At 31.2% G+C, this 19,745-nt stretch overlaps 1 protein-coding gene across 1 annotated transcript in view; it reads left to right on the forward strand.

Moving 5' to 3' along the window:
• Nucleotides 1-15,529, forward strand: part of LOC123657443 — a 49,095-nt gene extending 33,566 nt beyond the window's left edge. The window contains exon 2 of the mRNA XM_045592986.1: nt 15,516-15,529. Within this exon, the coding sequence (XP_045448942.1) occupies nt 15,516-15,529 (14 nt within the window). The remainder of the gene's footprint in view (nt 1-15,515) is intronic.
• The last annotated feature ends 4,216 nt before the right edge of the window (nt 15,530-19,745 follow it).

The following is a 19,745-nucleotide window of genomic DNA, read 5'->3' on the forward strand; positions in this document are numbered from 1 at the left end:
AAAATTTATTACAATTTTTTACATACAAACAGATAGAGCTATTTCATTATTTCACTATAAGTCGGTTTACTAAAGCATGTTTTAATATACTTTATAGATATAAAATATTCATAATTATATTCAGATTACAGTTGTAGCCGCATATGGGTCCAATGCAAAAGCAATTTGGGACACTAGGCTACTGTAGATATGTAACCAGCCAATATCTCAACACGATATTTATTAATAACGATTTAAAGGGGTTTTCATGGCAGCAATAGAAGCTAAAACAGATTTTTAGAAGTTTCACCTGCCATCTGTCTCTTTGAATTGTACTAAAGTTGTATCAAGATCGTTTTACTAACATCAAGACTCATTAAAAATGTCTGTCAGTCAAAGTAGAAAGTAGTTGTAGCACATAGCACAGAATACGCTAAAACAGTCTTCAATTAAAAAAAGTTACTAAACTTTGCAAATTATATCTTACTTGAACAATAAAAATACGTTGAATTATGAAGGGTTGAATACCACTCCACAAGTGAAAAAACTAAAACTGATAAAATAGTCTATTTTCAACCGTAAAGAATACGTGTGTGAAATTTAGTGCACAATACAATAAATAAAGTAGGGGAATAAATGTCAGAAAGGCGGACCGGTTACAAATAGAATACTTTACACATCGAAAATTCAATTTAAAAATAATATACACTTAACATTACGATTTAATACTGTGGCGGGGGTCCAAAAATACCCACAATACACGCAGACAAACGCCCAGAACACGGCAAACATATGTATGGCCAATACAAACATATACTATATGTGGGGACCGAACCCGCGACCGCCGGTACTTATAATAATCATGCACTTATATTACATTTTATAATATTACTGGCTGACTCGGCAAACGTTTTCTTGCCGCTAAACGCTATTTAAAAATAGGGGTTGATGGCGGAAGGGTGAAAATTTAGGATTGTGTGTATTTTTAACGCCAAATCATAATAAAATAAAAAATAAATAATTTATCTAAAAATTAAAAAAAAAAACATTTTTTTGGGTGGACTACCCTTAACATTTAGGACGATGAAAAACAGATGTTGTTCGATTCTCAGACGTACCCAATATGCACACAAAATTTCATGAGAACCGGTCAAGCCGTTTCGGAGGAGTTTAAATACAAACACCGAGACACGAGAATTTTATATATTAGATTAAAATCACCTTAATCATTATTTACATTTGTACGTATATAACATGAGGTTTGTTTAGTATCAGGCAATTTATTTTAATGTAATGCTTCGAGATTAAATGAGTGACTGGAGCCTTTTTATGTTTATATTATTTAGTACGCTCTGCTAACACACACCATCACGTGAGACTTTAAGTAAGACAGCCACACACACGTAATACTATTTTATGTTATATTTATATATTGCTTTATTTGGAGTAATTTTCAATTCAAATTTCAATTGTTTCAAAATACCAAATACGTAGAATTAAAAATTAGTGCGTCCAAGTTGGTAATGGAGATAAGTGTTATTGCTTTGTTGCTGACAGTTCAAATAAACAAAATGAAAATAAATGCCAAGTAGTCAATGCATACGTTTTATTTTTATTTCCCTATTTGAAAAGTTCAATGAAGATTATTCGCTAAAGCAAACTGCCAAGCGGAAGAGATTACTTGACTGAACGTCTTTTGTTTTCCTGTTGCTTCCTGACAAATATTTCAGTGAATACTAATTGTATATTGCAATGATAAACATAATACTGTCAATAACTTTAAAATTAAATGGTTAATTTTTATGGTTTAGTATACAGTTTTTATTTTTATTTTATTTATTATACAGTTTTTTGTTTTTTTTTTTTCATTTAAAATTCTTAAGAACACAAAAGGAAAATGTGCATAAGAATTTTTGTATGTAGGTCTCAAAACAAATATTTAATTGGAGTATAAAAAACAATAAACTATATTTAAATGCCTGGCTTTCACGGCTATATTATCCACTTATCTCTATATCTTACCTTCTCTTTTTCTTGGTGTACAATTAAGAATATATTTTTATAATTATTTTACAACTCGTCGCATTCAACCACTTGTGTGTTTATATCAAAAACAAAAAAAAAATTTAAACCTTAGTAAAAAAGGATGAAGAATTTTTTTCCGAATTTTCATAATGAACGTGAAAATGAAAGACAAAGTCGACTAAGCGAAGTAAATCACGAATCGACCCGCAGCCTTTACCTGCTTAATTCAGCTTCGTTCAGTCATTACGTCTTGCATTGTGAATGGTGAATGAAATCACCCTTTCAAATGGAAGTGTTATTGATTTATTCATTTACAAATGAATGATTTAGCACAGGCAAATCTTTTCAAGTGCTTCATTCACTAGAATGTTTTATATAATTTACATACAGGACTAGATTTGTCTTTTGAATTTTGAGACTATTTAATTTTCATTTATAAAGAGCCGATAATAATTGTTTTTTTTTTTATATTACATTTTAATAATAAAGTTCTGAAAAAATTGTAAAGTCCGTTCATTGGTTTCAATTCATTTCTTATAATGCAATTAAAATTCTATTTTTGTTAAACAAAAGTAGTACAAAATAGTAAAACTGGAATATTAATAGATATAATGGAAATAATTGTTATTAATTTTACCCGGTTGTCATTAAGCTACACTTTCACTATTAAAGGGGTTGAGGAGTAAAGAAAAGGGGTAAAAAAAGTAAAACACTTTACCAATCTCAATATATGTGCTGTCATTATCAGGCAGTCTAACAACGACTAGGCAAACTCTACCAACCCATCAGTTAAATTTATCTCCGGACTCTCTTGGAACCTCGTGGTTTTCCTGAAATTTCTTCTGCCACGAATCCAATACTCGGTCTGGGTCATGTTTCACATATACATCATCCAATACATATAATAAAAATGTTACGGATTGCTGTAACATGGAAGATATGAGAAACAATATTATTTGGCGCCTGTTTCAACGTAAATAGCTCCCAAAAATGATTGTTAGAATTTTTGTTTTTTTGTCTGTGCGTTTGTCCACGCTAATCTCAAAAACAGCTTATCCGGTTTAGATGTGGTTTTCATTAATATATTGTGGTAAGCTCTACATAACATTAAGTGTTTGTTTCATGTCAATCAATTCATAAACAAAAAAGTTGTGGCAATTTAAAGAATCCCGTTGCTTATAATCCAAAATAAACCAACAGATATATTATATTATCCAAAAAATGCTGTCCAAAGTCACTATTCCACGTGAACGAAGTCATGGGCACAGCTAGTAATAATATATGAATACCTGATAACGATTGTACAAACTAAATCACTTACATTGATCATCTATTATCTCTTAAAAAAATGTGCTTTTCTAACAATAACCAAAATCGAAAATTCTTAACAATATAAGTAATTTATACTGACGTAAGCCTCAAGTAAAGCTACAATGAAAAGCCATATTAGATAAATAAGTCGCAACTCGGACGTCAAGACTTTCCTTGTGCGGACTGCAGGTAATCTCTAATCTGACCAGACTAATCTCAGCTCACTGAATTCCACTGAATAAATATGGATGTACATGTACGAGATTGTTCCCATGCCATTGTTAATGGAGTGACTAAATAAATAAAATACTGTATGTGCCAGTTTTATCAACGAAAATAACGATCTCGGTGGACTTTTACGATAGAAAGAAGGTTATGGTTCCATATGGGTCTGTTTTGACTACAAAATATTGTTATAAAAAATTAAGTGAAAATTTAATCAGCCTTAAAAATTTTCAAGTTTGATCCGTAAGAATTGTAAAGAGTACAACCGTCTTCAAAGTTTTTCTTCTTTATTATTATGTATACAAATAAATAAAATTGAAGTGTCTGTTTGTAATATTAAAATAACCGCTTTTTACTAAATGCATATAGATGTATACACGGTACATATAACAACATTTTTTACCAATTTTGTCTGTCTGGCTGTTTGGTCCGGCTAATCGTTGAAACGGCTAGGCCGATTTTGACGGGAATTTCACTGGCACAGTTTTTTTATTTTGTAACCCTGTGAACTCAACAATGTATTTTTTTTAATTCATTGTGCGAGAAAAGCTAGTTAATAATATAACTATTATTTTCTATAACATTTATAGTTCGTATGGAAAGAAGTAACAACTTTTAAGTATATATTTAATTTTCACTTAAACATGTAGTTAGGTTGACTAGCCCGTAGATGACCATGTGTGTGTGTTTTAGATAAATAAATAAATAAATATCATATAACATACACACACGGTCGTCTGTTTCTATGGTAAGGAACTTAATGCTTGTGTTACAGGTAACAACCGACAGTTATAACTATTTTTTTTGATAAATATACATAGAAATAATACATATATAAATATATAAAAACAAATGTTATATTACACCCAGACTCAGGCGGGAATCGAACCCGCAACCCGCGGCACAGAAAGCACTACAAACTGCGCCAACGGGCTAGTCAAAGATTAGATTATTTAGATATTATTATTATTCAGTTCTGAGCTGAACCTTAAATATATTTCAGAAGTTTTTGAATCAGCTGTAATACATTTGTTTCAAAGATTAAGAATAAAAGAGTAATAAAATTGTCGTCAAAAGTACTCATTCATTTGTTAAAAGTTAATATAAAAGAGGTAACAATTCTTTTGATGTTTTAACACAAATATCGCAATATCTATTAAACTAGTATTAACTACCACTATTAAACTAGATATTTCATTTATTTATATAACTGAAATAAAAATTGATTTGCCTTGTAAGTACAGTACACAAAGCTATAGCGTTTGATGGACAGCAACATTTTGTATTCCTTTTAATTTATGATTCAACAAAGGTTACTACAATTTAACGTGATTTTCGATTATATTAACTAACGTAATCACTCATCATCATCACTTCAGCCGAATAGAGTCCACTGCTGGACATAGACTCCACAAGTTAGCGCCAAAAATGGCGTGAACTCATGTGTACCATAATCATAGTCACCACGCTGGGCAGGCGGGTTGGTGACCGTAGGGCTGGCCTTGTCGCGCCGAAGACGCTGCTGCCCGTCTTCAGCCCGTGTATTTCAAAGCCAGCAGTTGGAGGGTTATCCCACCATCAAGGTGGTAGTGGAACTGTGTTATCCCTTAGTCGCCTCTTACGACACCCATATATATATATACATATATATACACATATATATATATATATATATATATATATATATATATATATATATATAAGAAAATTTAAAAGAAGAATTATCATCAGTATATACGCTACCTAATGAAAAACTAATGAGGCATATACCAGTAAGTTACAAAGTAGTTTATCATACATATTTTATATAGTTCATTATATAAAGTGGGTATTCGGTTACAGCATTGTTATAGCATATATAAACAGGGCTCCCAAATAGCTCCCATTCTAAACATAGAAATTATAATTATTTATACATTTGATATACATACTGGGCACAGCAGCATGAAATACGTCAACCTTAAATTAAAATCCAATCACAACTAAATAATACAACGCGTAACTGCTCTCAAGGAGTGTTGAGTTCCTGTGGGGAGTGAGGTAACCAGAGGGAGGCCATGCCATAGGGTCGGCAATGCGCTTGCGATGCTTCTAATGTTGCAGACGTCTATAAGATACGGTAATTACTTGCCATCAGGTGAGCCCTATGCTTGTTTGCCGACCTAGTTGTCTCAAAAAAATATTAAAATTTGTCAAACTATTAATTTTTTTATATCTAAAATTAGTGTCAAAAAACTTGAAATAATATGTTAAAAATCGAATATGTTCAAACTTAATTTAAACATATTCAATTCAAACTGGTCTCGAATTTTTGAACTTCCTAAGGGATACCTTTATTTTTTGTTGTAAAATTCTCCGATGTTGCTGTATACAAATTTCTTTAACGGAAGTCAAACCCTGGGGTGAAAACAATGAGAAAATAATGACAAGCAATTCTTTTGACTTTGATACTGAATATTCGCAAAATGTGGCCGCAGTAATGACGCGGTGACCCGAATATTTGAAGGCTAAAAAATATAAAATCATATTGATCTTATTTTTGTTATATTTTATTAATCGTTTTATGTCTATTCTTTTTATAGATGTACGTTAGTCCAGCACAAATCAGTTTATAACCACGATAAATGCAACTTCGTCGAAATGTTAATCAAAATTAAAAGTCAGCTATCTAATATAATCTCGAATAAAGCCGTCATGTGTTAAAAACAAATTTCCACTTTGATCTTTGATACGTTTTTGATATGATCAATGATGATATACATAAAAGACCTTTGTCAGCGATCGCTCTTCGTTAAAAATTAATCTAAAATTAAATTTGGAAACGTACGATAAAATAAAGACGAACATATCGCCATATTGTGCCTGAAATTAAGTATTTATGGCTATTTTTTTATACTATAGAGGCTGGAAACAAAGTGATCGACGTTGGTCAGAACCTACCGTAGCCCATGGAATCCACAATAGATCGAGCGTTACCAATTTTACCCTAGCAGTCAATACAGCGCATTCACAGACACCTTACACTCCTTACTCTCCTTGCCCCACTTTACTCTCAACAAAAACAATAATATTTGACTGTGATCGTTTATTGTAAGTTTGAAGTACGTCTAAATTTGGATTGCGTCCGACTTTGAGCTAGAATTCCTGCTGTGTTCTAAGTCAACATAAATTTATTATTATGTGTATATTTAAAACCAATAAATTAAATTCAAAATAGGTAAAAATAAAATAAAATAATAAGAGCCTTTATTCAGACTTGGTTTACACATTAACTCCTAAATAATGTACTATAATATAATAATAAACTTAAACATAATAAAATAACTTTAACACTCGTATATATGATTTTTTTTTTAAGTTTTTATTTTCATTATTTTTTTGCCTCAACAATCTTGTCTGTTTGCCTATTTTAGGCAAAGGCCTCCTCCAATTGCCTCCACATCTGTCTGTCGCGAGCTTTTCTTGTCCATGTATTACCTGCCACAGCTTTGATTTCATCATTCATGTGTATATTTAAAACTAATAAATTAAATTAAAAATAGGTAACGATTCATAATTCGCTTTCTACACATTTATATTACGAGATTCAGTGAGCCTAACAACAATGTGATTTCAGTGAAATAACAAGGTCTTCTTTTGCGAAAACTCCTAAATACACGATCGTAATAGTATAAAATATCATAAACCATATCGGAGCTGGACTTATATTGGCTTTCAGCCGTAAAGTCAATATTTGGTGAAACGGACGTAAATTGTAACAAAATACTCATTTTGTAATACTGTTTAAAGGTTTAATTGTTTATCTATTGAATTGTGTCATTTATTCATTCGTAAATTTTGGGAGCGTAAATAGGGCGTGTTTAAATTGAGTTACGAATTGCCGATTAATTGATTGCCTATAACGGCTTATTTTCATACTAAAAGGATATAGATTATAGAATAAATGGCCCGTTTACGTTTTAACACCATATATTTTAGTAAGGTTGTCACAATATTTCACCATTGATTTTATTTACTGAAACAAACCTTTGTTAGAAATTTTACCCAAATTTAAAAATATTAAAATGGTTTTCATTATCAAATCATTGTTTTCAAGGAATCACGTGAAATTCTGTTTATTTCATATACTTAACAGTTAAGATGTTTTTATTAATAAATAAATAAATAAACGCTTCATACTCAACGGCCCCCGGTAGAATTTTCTCCTGTGTCGGGGGTCCGGAAACACAGAATATACAAGCACAAATGCCCAGACCACGACAAATATCTATATGGCCAATACAAATATCTGTCGTAAGCGGGGATCGAACCCGCAATCGCCAGCGCAACAGTCAGTACCTACTGTGACCGCTGCTTTAAGACATTCTTGTGACTATAATTATATGAATAATAATTTAATACTTGTACATTCATCTTTTTTTTATTCAATGGTAATATGAAAATGGTTTTTTTGGTATTTTAAGTACTTTTCATACACTTATGCACGTAAACTCAAGCGACTTTTCAAACGTGAGTGCCTAAAATATTATTTGAAACCAAACCTCAAATCATTGATTTTAGAGATGATTGATGAAGAACCTGTCATCCGCTTGCCGGACGTCATAATTTTTCAAGTGGAAGGGTTCAAATTTCACTGCATATTCTGCTTGCATAGTTTGGTGTTTTTGGTAAATTAGCATAATACAATTACCAAATATACTACTGCACAACATTCACAAAGTCAAACGCGTGTATCGGATTATACTGTAATAGGTGCAAGCCTACGGCTGTAAACCACAATATCTAATCAACATGTGAATGATGACTGACGGCGATGACATTTTAGTAGAATTCGAGAATAATGTTATGCAAAATGCTCATGTAATTGTTCCCGCTTAAACATGTTGCACACGAACAACAAATATTCGACAAACGGTTTATACTTCAGTACGATGGTTTCATTTGGTAGCTTCGAACTGAATACATTATGGTTTATTGAGGTGCCAGATATTTTGATTGAACGATTGAAGTTAGAAAAAGAAAGAACCAAATGAGCACCGTGCGTCCATTCCATACTGCAATACATTACATATTGTTTCCCTCTATTTATTATTTAATACTTTCAAACGAATTTCAAATTATTTTTTGCACTGTGTCCCCCGCTATATTATATATATGACACTCTCTCTCATGACCATTGGTTGACTGGAAGAGATCTCTTCTAGGGATAAGTCCATTTGCCATCAACTATATATGTAATGTTCTGTATATTCTTCTTTTAAGTGCAATAAAATATATAATAATAATGATAATATTTTCAGATTAATCATTAAAGATAAATCCAGTTTTTGCCAAGTTAGAAAAAAAATCTAACCGTACAAATAAGGTATGAGTCTCGTGAGAATTATCGCTCAACGATTAGACGTGTAATCTAAAAAGCTGACCCACACACCAGTAACTTTAATTATCATGAAGTACAAGCTTATCTCCTCGGCTTAATTGTATTATATCCACTGGTGACATAAAAGTTATTTTATTTTCTACTAACTAAAAGGCTGTTAAGATTCTTTCCACAGTTCCATTCCAGATAGATGTTTTTTTTTATATATATATAAAATGAAATACATCCACGGGCTTTTGAAACCCATGTCCTTTTTTATTTCTAAAACATGCTATTTTTTTATTGAAGTAGGGGTTATTATTATTTAAATGGATGAATTTAAAAGTATTTTTATACTCGGAATAATTAATTTTTGAGCGGGCTCCTACACATACTTGGGAATATATCCGCAAAACTGCATTAGTGGAACAGAATGGTGGATTAAGCTCTGACCCTTCTCCTACATTGAGAAAGAGGCCAATACCAGGCAGCCAGATATTTATAAATTGAACCAATCAATTATCCCTAGAATTAAAGCATCCCTAGAATAAAAGTGTAACCACTATCTTAACAGAGGAAACACAAAAGGTGTGACTGTGCTTAAAACTGAACTGCTCAACTAGCGAATACTGGAAGCATATAAAGAAATGCGAACACTGCGGGCTTGGTCTAGCATGGTTGAATCTGAGAGCCTATGGGCGTTTGACTATCTGTACCTATTCGCTATTATAATATACCGAATAGGTACTATGTAATAATAATTACAAATTGTACATACACAATTATATCTATAAAATTTTATGATAATATATCTATACAAAAATACGGCTGATATATATAGTTAGGTGGATAAAAAACCTGTATTTAAATACTTATCAAAGGATATTTGAAACCTTATATATGATTTTTTTATGATCAAACAATATATAACACTAGCTGACCCGGCAAACGTTGTCTTGCCGCTAAACGCTATTAAGAAATAGGGGTTGGTGGTAGAAGGGTAAAAATTTAGGGTCGTATGTATTTTTTAATGTTGTATCATAAAAAAATAGAAATTAAAAATTTTGTCTAAAAAATAAAAAAATAAAATTTAGGGGTGGACTACCCCTAACATTCAGGGGGATGAAAAATAGATGTTGGCCGATTCTCATAGATACCGGATAAGCACAAAAAATTTCATCAAAATCGTTCAAGCCGTTTCGGGGGAGTATGGCAACGAAAACTGTGACACGAGAATTTTATATATTAAGAAGATTATACATAAATACCGTAAAGCGTAGTCTTTATTTTTAATTTAATTTATAAACGTAATCATAAAAAATGTTCGACTTATACTCATAAAGAAACGTACAAAGTGATTTAAATATTCACCAACATGTAATTGTTTACAAATATAATGGTTATGTAATTAAAACCATTTACAAGGAATGTATGAAAAGCAATATCGTTTTAAAACGCAGCAACGACACGACCAGAGCTTATTAAGTTAAATTATTGTTGTGTGTTTGGAAACCGACCCGCTTAATTACATTCTGTTTAAAATAAATTAATTTCATAACATAATTTGTCTTGCACGGATTGTCAACAAATAAATAAATTAGAATTTAATAACATTTATATTTCATATAAAAAAAAATTGCAAAGTTGTGTGCTGGGTCACTGAGTAACCTTCGCCGTAATTGCACTACTTACTATATCCTTTTAATAAAAGTAGAAAAGTTTGAAACAAAATTTGTTACAGATAATAATTACAAAAACCATTATCAAGATAACGGAAAACGTGTTCAACTGAGCAAGTAATTTCATGTGCAGTTCCCAAACTGTATCTCCTACTTTTAGTCTGGCTACTAGCCAGATGTTTTGAACCAGATAATAACTCCATACTATAGAAGTCCTTGACTTCTGCAGCAGAAACCTATTTGGTTTCGGACAGGGTTAATGATATTATTAAATATTTACGTACCTAATATAATTTTAAAATATTTTGTTATCATATAATATGTTACTGCTGTTGGCCTCTACTATTTATTCAAATAAATAAAATTGAAGTGTTTGTTTGTAACATTAAAATAACCGCTTTTAACTAAATTCATATATATGTATACACAGTACATATAACAAAATAACGATTTTTATAACTTTTGTCTGTCTGTCTGTCTATCTGTCTATCTGTCTGTTTGTTCCACCTAATCTCTAAAACAGCTGGACCGGTTTTGACGGGATTTTCACTAGCAGATAGCTGATATAATAAGGAGTAACTTAGGCTACTTTTATTTTAGAATGTTTTTTTTATTTTATTACTCTGCGAACTGAACAATTATTATTTTGTTAAGCTCCACGCAGACGAAGTTGCGGGTACAGCTAGTCTTTAATAAGCGTGCTTTGAATAATTTATAACACTATCTGCTAAAATAAAATTGAATAGACATTTGTCTATTCAATTTTTTTTTTTTTTTTTCAATACGTAATGAAATGTGTGATAATTAAAATCCGCTGGTACAACTATTAATTAATACATCGCGATAGATTCAATTATTTACACGCTTCAGCCTGTAATATCCCACTACTGGGCCTAGTAGGCCTCTTTCCCCATATAGGAGAAGGATCAGAGCTTAATCCACCACGCTGCTCCACTGCGGGTTGGCGGATATATTCCCTACTATTAGTAACGATCGCTATCAAGTGTACATGATAACAACCGGGACCGACGGCTTAACGTGCTCTCCAAGGCACGGTGACGAGACCCACAAGGACTGCACAAACACCCAGACCACGGCAAACACCTGTATGGCCAATACAAATGTTTGTCATGTGCGGGGATCGAACCCACAATCGCCAGCGCAACAGGTACAATCCATGACTGTGACCGTTGCGCCAACGCGGTGTCGGCGGGATTCAATTATTTGCAAACAATAAATTCAATTTTACCAAGTCATCAGCCATTCAAGTCGTAAGCCTTTGAAAAAAAAAAACTGAAAAAGGATCGTTGATTGAAGATGAAGAAATCACACAATATTTTTTAAAATTTCCTAATCTCGGGAAGAAAACTCAAAAATAATTCTTTTAATCTATACAATAAATAAAATTGGAGTCTCTTTTTGTAATAAATTAACATTTATATTAAAATAACCGCTTTTTGCATATGGATGTATACACGGTACATAATATACCATTTTAACATTTTTTTTAAATCTGTCGGCCTGTTTGTTCCGGCTAGTCTCAAAAACGACTGGATCGATTTTGACGGAACTTTCATTGGCAGATAGCTGATGTAATAAGGAGTAACTTAGGCTACTTTTATTTTAGGAATTTATCTATTTAACTCTACGAACTGAACAATATTTTCTTTATTTTCACGCGGACGAAGTCGCGGGCACAGCTAGTCACAAATAAAACTATTCACGAAAATATTATAAGCCCGAACGTTTTTAAGAATGGTTGGAGTTTGTGGGTTAGTGAATAATAATAAATACTCTTTATTGTACACTACAAAGAAATGTTACAAAAAGGGATACATACGAAGAAAGATGTACAAAGGCGGTCTAATCGCTAAGAGCGATTTCTTCCAGACAACCTTAGGGTATAGGACAGGGCATATAAAATGAGAAGCGGTAGGGAAGTGTACAAATAGTTGATAAAGAATTGGCATGGAGTTTACAAGCTATATGATATAAAAATAAGTAAATATACTACATATAATACATATATATACACATATAATACATATATATACACACACATAATTATACATTTATATAAACACTACATATACGTTACTTCATACATACACCATATATACTACATACACAAATACTCTATAATATATTGCGAAGATGATATTTAACAGTTATTTAGGGACAAAAAATGAGCCTTTAGATATTTTTTAAAACAGAATAGAGATTGAGCTCGAGTCTTACTATTTTAGTCTAAAATACCAAATTATTTGCAAAAAACTTACTATTTAGATATTTGATAATAGATTATCAGGTACAAGCACTAGCAAATAGTAAAAAATATTAATAAAATAAGACAAAATAATTCAATTTAGCAAACTATCAAAATTACAATAGACCCGAAGATTTGACAGGTAAGTCTGAAGGAGGAATTGCTTGAACGAAATTCATTGAAGCATGCAAGGTATGTCGGTTGCAATATCCCTTTATTTTTCTTTATGGTAATAAATGAATCAGGAAAAATATTTTTTTTTTCTTAAAAGAATTCTTGAGGATTATCCGAGTATGTTGGAATTCCATTATGTATATTCTTATATTTACAGATTGTTGACCCATTCACGGAAATATGGGAAGAATTTTTTTTATATAAACAGGTTAGGTTGAGTTATAATTGTCCAAAATATTTTGAATAGAAGGACACTAACGCTATTCCCGTTGAATAATGACGTAAACTGTATTTATGGAATTATTTAATTCTTACCACAAAACTATTTCCGCTAAAACACCACGAATAGGTAATTGATATACCCATATACGAGTAAACTGCCAGGACTAAATGATATATGAGGCGTTTATTTTATTCAACACTAGCTTTTATTAATGACTATATACGTATCACGAGTTTACTAAAGCGGTTTATTGTCTAATAAATCCATTTCTAGACGGTTAATCAATATGTAATCTCAAAGATAGATCTCATCTGGACAGACCAGATTTATTTAGAGCTTTCAAATTAAAGCGCTTCTACAAATATGCAATACAAGCTACAACATGGTCGACTGACACCTCTACAACACTAGTAGAGATGTCTGCACTATGACTGATGAATGTTAAGTAAGGTAGATTATTGAAATTCACAGATATTATAAAATATATAATTCGGTTTTAATCTAGTGAGGTTCTTACATATTTATTTAATGATTTTAATAAATTAATAAAATAATAATATCAAAAATGTTTGAGTACATTTCAATATTTTTTTTAAAGATGAATATAATTCCTACAAAAATCCTACCACAAGTAAAGTCATGATTCACATTTTTTCTTACTTTAAGAAAAAACAATCCTTTGAAATCTCAGTACTATAGTCACAATACAAAAAACATGTTATATAAAAAAAAATATACCCAAAATGAAATGATATTCAGATTATCGAAAGGCATATTAATACCACTAGTTTTAAACCGTGTTCTACTTTAAATCAAATTTATTCCTTGTAATTGTAAAAAGGATATTAATATAGCAAAATAATTCGAAACAATTCCAACGAGTAAATAAATCAAACACGCCACCGTTCCGGGAGCTTGTTTTAAATTTCTGCTTCATGTATCAAGTAAATTTAATAATTTAATATGCTCATTGAATTATTGAAAATCCCTTTGGGATATAAACGCGAAGTGATAATTATAGCAAATGTAGACACATTACATTGTAAATTCAAATCCATATCGTTTTCTTACTGGTATTGTTCATTTTCAAGCACAAAACCAAAGAATATGAATTTCCGCCAGTTAACCCTCTAGTAGGGACTTAAATGTCTGTGTGACCGGGTGATTCGAAAATGACAAATAACTTTTATATCCTACACCAGTTTTACTCGAGGTTTTGCGTAGCGGCCTTATTTTATGCTTATTTTATTATATTATATCTGTCTTAATCTACTCGGTGACAACCCATTGCGTAAGATCGGTATCACCAACGTAATGACAATTTTTTTATTATAAAAATAATTGTACATTGTACATCGTCGTATGGAAGATACAATTAACAAAATATAAGATGATACAATTTAATAAACAAATTAACATTTGTGTAACATTTATGTTATATTATAATAAAATACGTGAGGTAAAACATTGTATCAACAAAATACTTGCTATTTTTTTTAAACGTACATCAAAAACCCGGTGCATTACACCGGGGTCACCAATAACGTAAGTCAAGTCTACGTCTCCAGTGGCGGGTTAACGATCCAGACATAAGTTTTAAGCTTTCATAGTTACTATCAACGCTTTTACTTAAATTGCTATTTTGAAACTCTCGATATTTAAAGTTTTAAAATGAAAATCGCAGTCCCGTATGTGTAAAATTGTTTATCGATATACGACACTGATTCTAAAGACATCAGGATATGATACAATATGACAAATATTTTTTTATGTACAGAATAGAAGAATTCGGTTTAAGAAACATAAAATGTAGCTGTGGATTTTCGTACAAATAAATAAATAGGATGTATACACTGTCATTTGTATGTAAAACGTAACATGGACCATATTTGTAGTTCGTAATGGTTTATTTATAGACCTCCTGTATAGTTTGCTTTTATATTATAAATAGAACTATGCAAAAGTATGTAAAAGTATGTATACATATATATATATAGCGTTAGCGCGTTTTTTGTGTTTGTGTCTTGTGTGTGTGTTTCTGGACCCCCGACACAGATATAAATCCTAGTGAGGGCCGTTGAGTGTGAGGCGTTTATTATGTTTATTATTATTATATTAATATACAGTAAAATGTTTTAAAATACGAGTATACGCTTTAGATATTTATAGGTGTTAATATTTATATATTTTTATATATTCATTTTATTTCTACCAGACTAATAATATAGAAATCATAAGTTAAAAATTTAATTATATTTGACATATAAATTTCAGCCTACTATGGTTAACCGTTTTTTTTTTTTTAAATATGACACATTCATTCAAGATATTATCGACTTGTGACTAGCTCGTTGGTGCTGTTTGCAGTGACTTTGCTTCTGCTCCAGGGGTTGTGGGTTCGATTGCCTTCTCGAGTCTAGGTGTGATAGACATATGTATTTATTTATAAATAAGTATTACAAAAAGCTATATATAACAGCCAGCTAGTCTGTTGTCTATAACACAAGCATTAAGTTGCGTACTATCAGAGCAGACGACCGTGTGTTTGTTACAGATAATTATTTATATTTATTTATTTATGCGAGGCATACGTTAGCAGTATGACATAAAACGAATCAAATCAATTAAAGTCTAAAAGGATTGTTGTTTGCTTATATCTATGAAACTGTAGACATTGTCTAAGATAAATGCACTTCCTTTTTATCAAAATAGACATCAGGATGAGGTAGTTTATTTAATGAAGAGTGATCAAACTAATCATAAACACTTTCAGCGTCAGATGAAGCGAACTCATAGCTAGCAAGAGAGATGAATGGGGTTAGGTGGTAATTTAGGATGGGAAAGAGCAGGCAGATGTCGATTTCTAATTGTCTGGCTAATTAACGTTGATTTCCAGTTAAAATGTAGTGCCACATTGCTGAAGCTATATGTGAATTGTAATCAATAAACTTGAACTACGCTATACTATATTTTATACATAATGTAAAATATTATTATGCTTATATATTCTATTAGGCTTACCATACATTAAATTATACTTAGATCTTAAATGTGTTAATGTGCTATGTGATGTTATGTAAGCTAAAATCACTGGTAATATACGTATTACTAATTAATTCCTTTACCATTATAAAAGTACATTATTCAAATATAATAGTGTCAAATTAACACGGATAATTACGCCAATATCACATAGAATTTAAGACATTAATTATGATGAGTAAACTAATCGATACGGTCGAGATTACAAACTCAATAGGATTTTAAAAACTGCAGAGGTGGATATTTTATGTTTAACCTTATAGTATAACAACACAAAGATTAAAAATACGAAAAACATAGCTTTTTATTATATTATAATTGTGTTAGGCAAACGAAAAAAACCACTTTCAATTACAACGACAAGTAATACAACGTAGGTAGACGAAAAATTAGTCAAGTAAATACGCATTATCAAAGATTACTCCAAAAGTTGTAATCAGATCTCGATGAAATTAGACCACATGATAAACATCGGCTTTCGATTAAATTAAAAATCATCAAAATCGGTACACTCAGTAGAAAGTTATACCGTATATAGCAGTATACCGACCGTATATATATATACGGTCAAATTGATTAACCTCCTCCCTTTTTCAAGTCGGTTAAAAATATAACGTACATAACTAAAACTATATTTATATCTTTTAGTAGAATAGTAACAATAAATGTTGGCTAATTCATCAAAAATCGAAACGAAATGGACATTTAGAGACATATAAGAGATAAGCGCTGATGTAGTCAAATGAAGTAATGCTTACATTTATAACATGATTATTCTAATATAATGCAACATCTGCAGTGCAGAATATTATTTCGATGTAAACTAATTAACATAGCGCTTGCATAATTTGTACATTTCATTTGAAACGGACCAAAATTATATTTATTACACTTACTTTGACTAGCCCGTTGGCGCAGTTTGTAGTGGCCCTGCTTTCTGTTCCGCGGGTTGCGGGTTCGCCTGCCTGAGTCTGGGTGTAATATTTGTATTTATATATGTATTATTTCTATGTATATTTATCCAAAAAAATAGTTATAACAGTCGGCTGTTACCTGTAACACAAGCATTAAGTTGCTTACCATAGGAACAGACGACCGTGTGTGTATGTTATATGGTATTTATTTATTTATTATTCATTACTTCTACCCGCAAAATTGCCTACATGAGCTTTCATATTTCCAAGAAGAAAGTTCAAGCATAATATTCGTATTAACTTTTTTAAATTTATTTAAACACCTACGCAAAAAGAGGGTTATTATTAGTTTTACGCCAATATATGTCAGTCTTAGTATCTGTCTGTGTGCATTGTAGTTCTCGAACAGATGGAACGATTTTGAAGGGTTTTTTTTTATGTTTTAAAACTAATTTAGTCGCTATAGTTCTTAGTTACGTCTGGTATCGATCTAGCAGTTTTGATCATTAGTTTTTATTTAAGACCTAAGCATAAACTCTGCTAATAATATTTATGTAAATACGTATCTTTATATGTATCCAGTCTCTGATTCCCTATTATATAGTTACTTTCTCATTATTTTGTTGTTTTCCTAATATACCTACTTCTCTTGTTTTCCCTTTTGACATTATGACTTTACGTTCTTTTCGTTTTATTTTATAATTTTTACGCTTTATTAATAAACACTGATGCAAATGTTTGTGTTTTATCTTATTCTGTTAGAGATGTGTACGCCCCAAAGAACTTATACTATGAATCTATTGTAAAAATACTTTAAAAAAAACGAAAAAACCTACTTAAATTATATCGACAAGTAAGTAGCGGATAAAACAATAAATTAAATACGCATTATGAGAGATAACTGAAGAAGTACCCGAGCAAATTTAAATGGACAAGAACCAGGAATGATGACAAGCACCAGCTTTCGATTATAATAACTATTATCAAAATCGTTACACTGAGAAAAAAGGTGATGAGGTAACACTCAGAAAAATACAGTCAAATTGAGAACCTCCTCTTTTTATTAAGTCGGTTAAAAATTATACGACTTTTCATTTCAAATATAGAACAATTAGGACCTATTACATAAATGCGTTATATATTCATAAATAAATAATATCGTAACAGCACAGGCTTAGCAAAATATATTACATTATGATCAAAAAATGCTTAGTACGACATAGCATTTCGAAGTCCTAAATACTGAAATGTCACATGCCCAAAAGCCGTAGGATATGTCAAAGAATTTTTAATCTATAAAATACCTGGGAAATAATATACATACTATCGTAAATTGTTAGGATTAGTCTGCAATTTTTTTTTGTAATGATGTAATAAACCTTATTTCTAAGGGAATAAGATCCACAGGTGTGACCTTTGAGTCTCTGATAACGTTACTATTAGCAGTCGCGTCACGTTTTTGTATGAATTCAGAACAAAACGAAGGGGAGCTGCCCACCATTTGACTTGTCGGGAAATCTAGATATACACGTTTTATGTGTTGAATATATAATATTAAGTACATTTACTTTTTATTTTCATTATTTAGGTAGTATTTTCATCTTTTCTTAATTAAGAATTTTTAGTATTAGTTGGATTCTATTCGGAATATTTTTTGATTAATATTGTTATGTAATAGTGATAGTTTCCAACTACGATAACCATCATTTAAGAAATAGGTTTTGAAACAAATTAAATTTGAGACAATAAAATATTGTATCATTCGAAATGAAAAAAAAAAACCTATCAGATCAGAATGAGTTCTGAAGTAACAAACACAAAACAAAATACAAGTTGAAACCACCTAGTTCGAAGTCGATAAAAACGATAACAACACAAATGAATTAATAAGAATTAATAAAAGCTTCACACTCAACGAGTCCCCCAGTAGGATTTTCTCCTGTGCTGGGGGTCCGGAAACACATACAATACACAAACGCCCAGACCACGACTAATATCTATATAGTCGATACACATGTCTGTCGTGAGCGAGAATCGAACCCGCGACCGCCAACGCAACACTAAGTGCCATTACCGCTGCGCTAATGCGTCGTCGATTTATATAACAAACACAATACTAGCACGACTGAGACTGGATCAATTCAGTTACTAAACCAAGGTATAATTCCGACTACTATTTGTTCGAAGTAGTTGTATCCGTTGATCGGCGGCTCATCTGGAAGGGCTCAGTTCCGGCTCATTTCACCCCGGAGTCGGGTCGGCTCTATTTAATTTGAGAACTTTAGAAATGTTTGTTTCCATCGGAAATATTTAGGTCTTAATTAGAATACCAAATACTATGAAATTTATTAACACATTAGAAGTTTCCTATATTTGTTCTAATTGCTTAAAAACTATAAAATTATTTATATTTCCAAACTAAACTGAATTTAAATAAAATCATGAATAATAATGTAACGTCCCACTTTTATATTATATGAATGATATATGGAGTCTGCCAAAGGTGTGTTAGCAAACACAGCTGATTTGACTTTGCGGAGCTATTTGT

The sequence above is a fragment of the Melitaea cinxia genome, chromosome 10 (genome assembly GCF_905220565.1).
Source record: "Melitaea cinxia chromosome 10, ilMelCinx1.1, whole genome shotgun sequence".
Taxonomy (NCBI): domain Eukaryota; kingdom Metazoa; phylum Arthropoda; class Insecta; order Lepidoptera; family Nymphalidae; genus Melitaea; species Melitaea cinxia.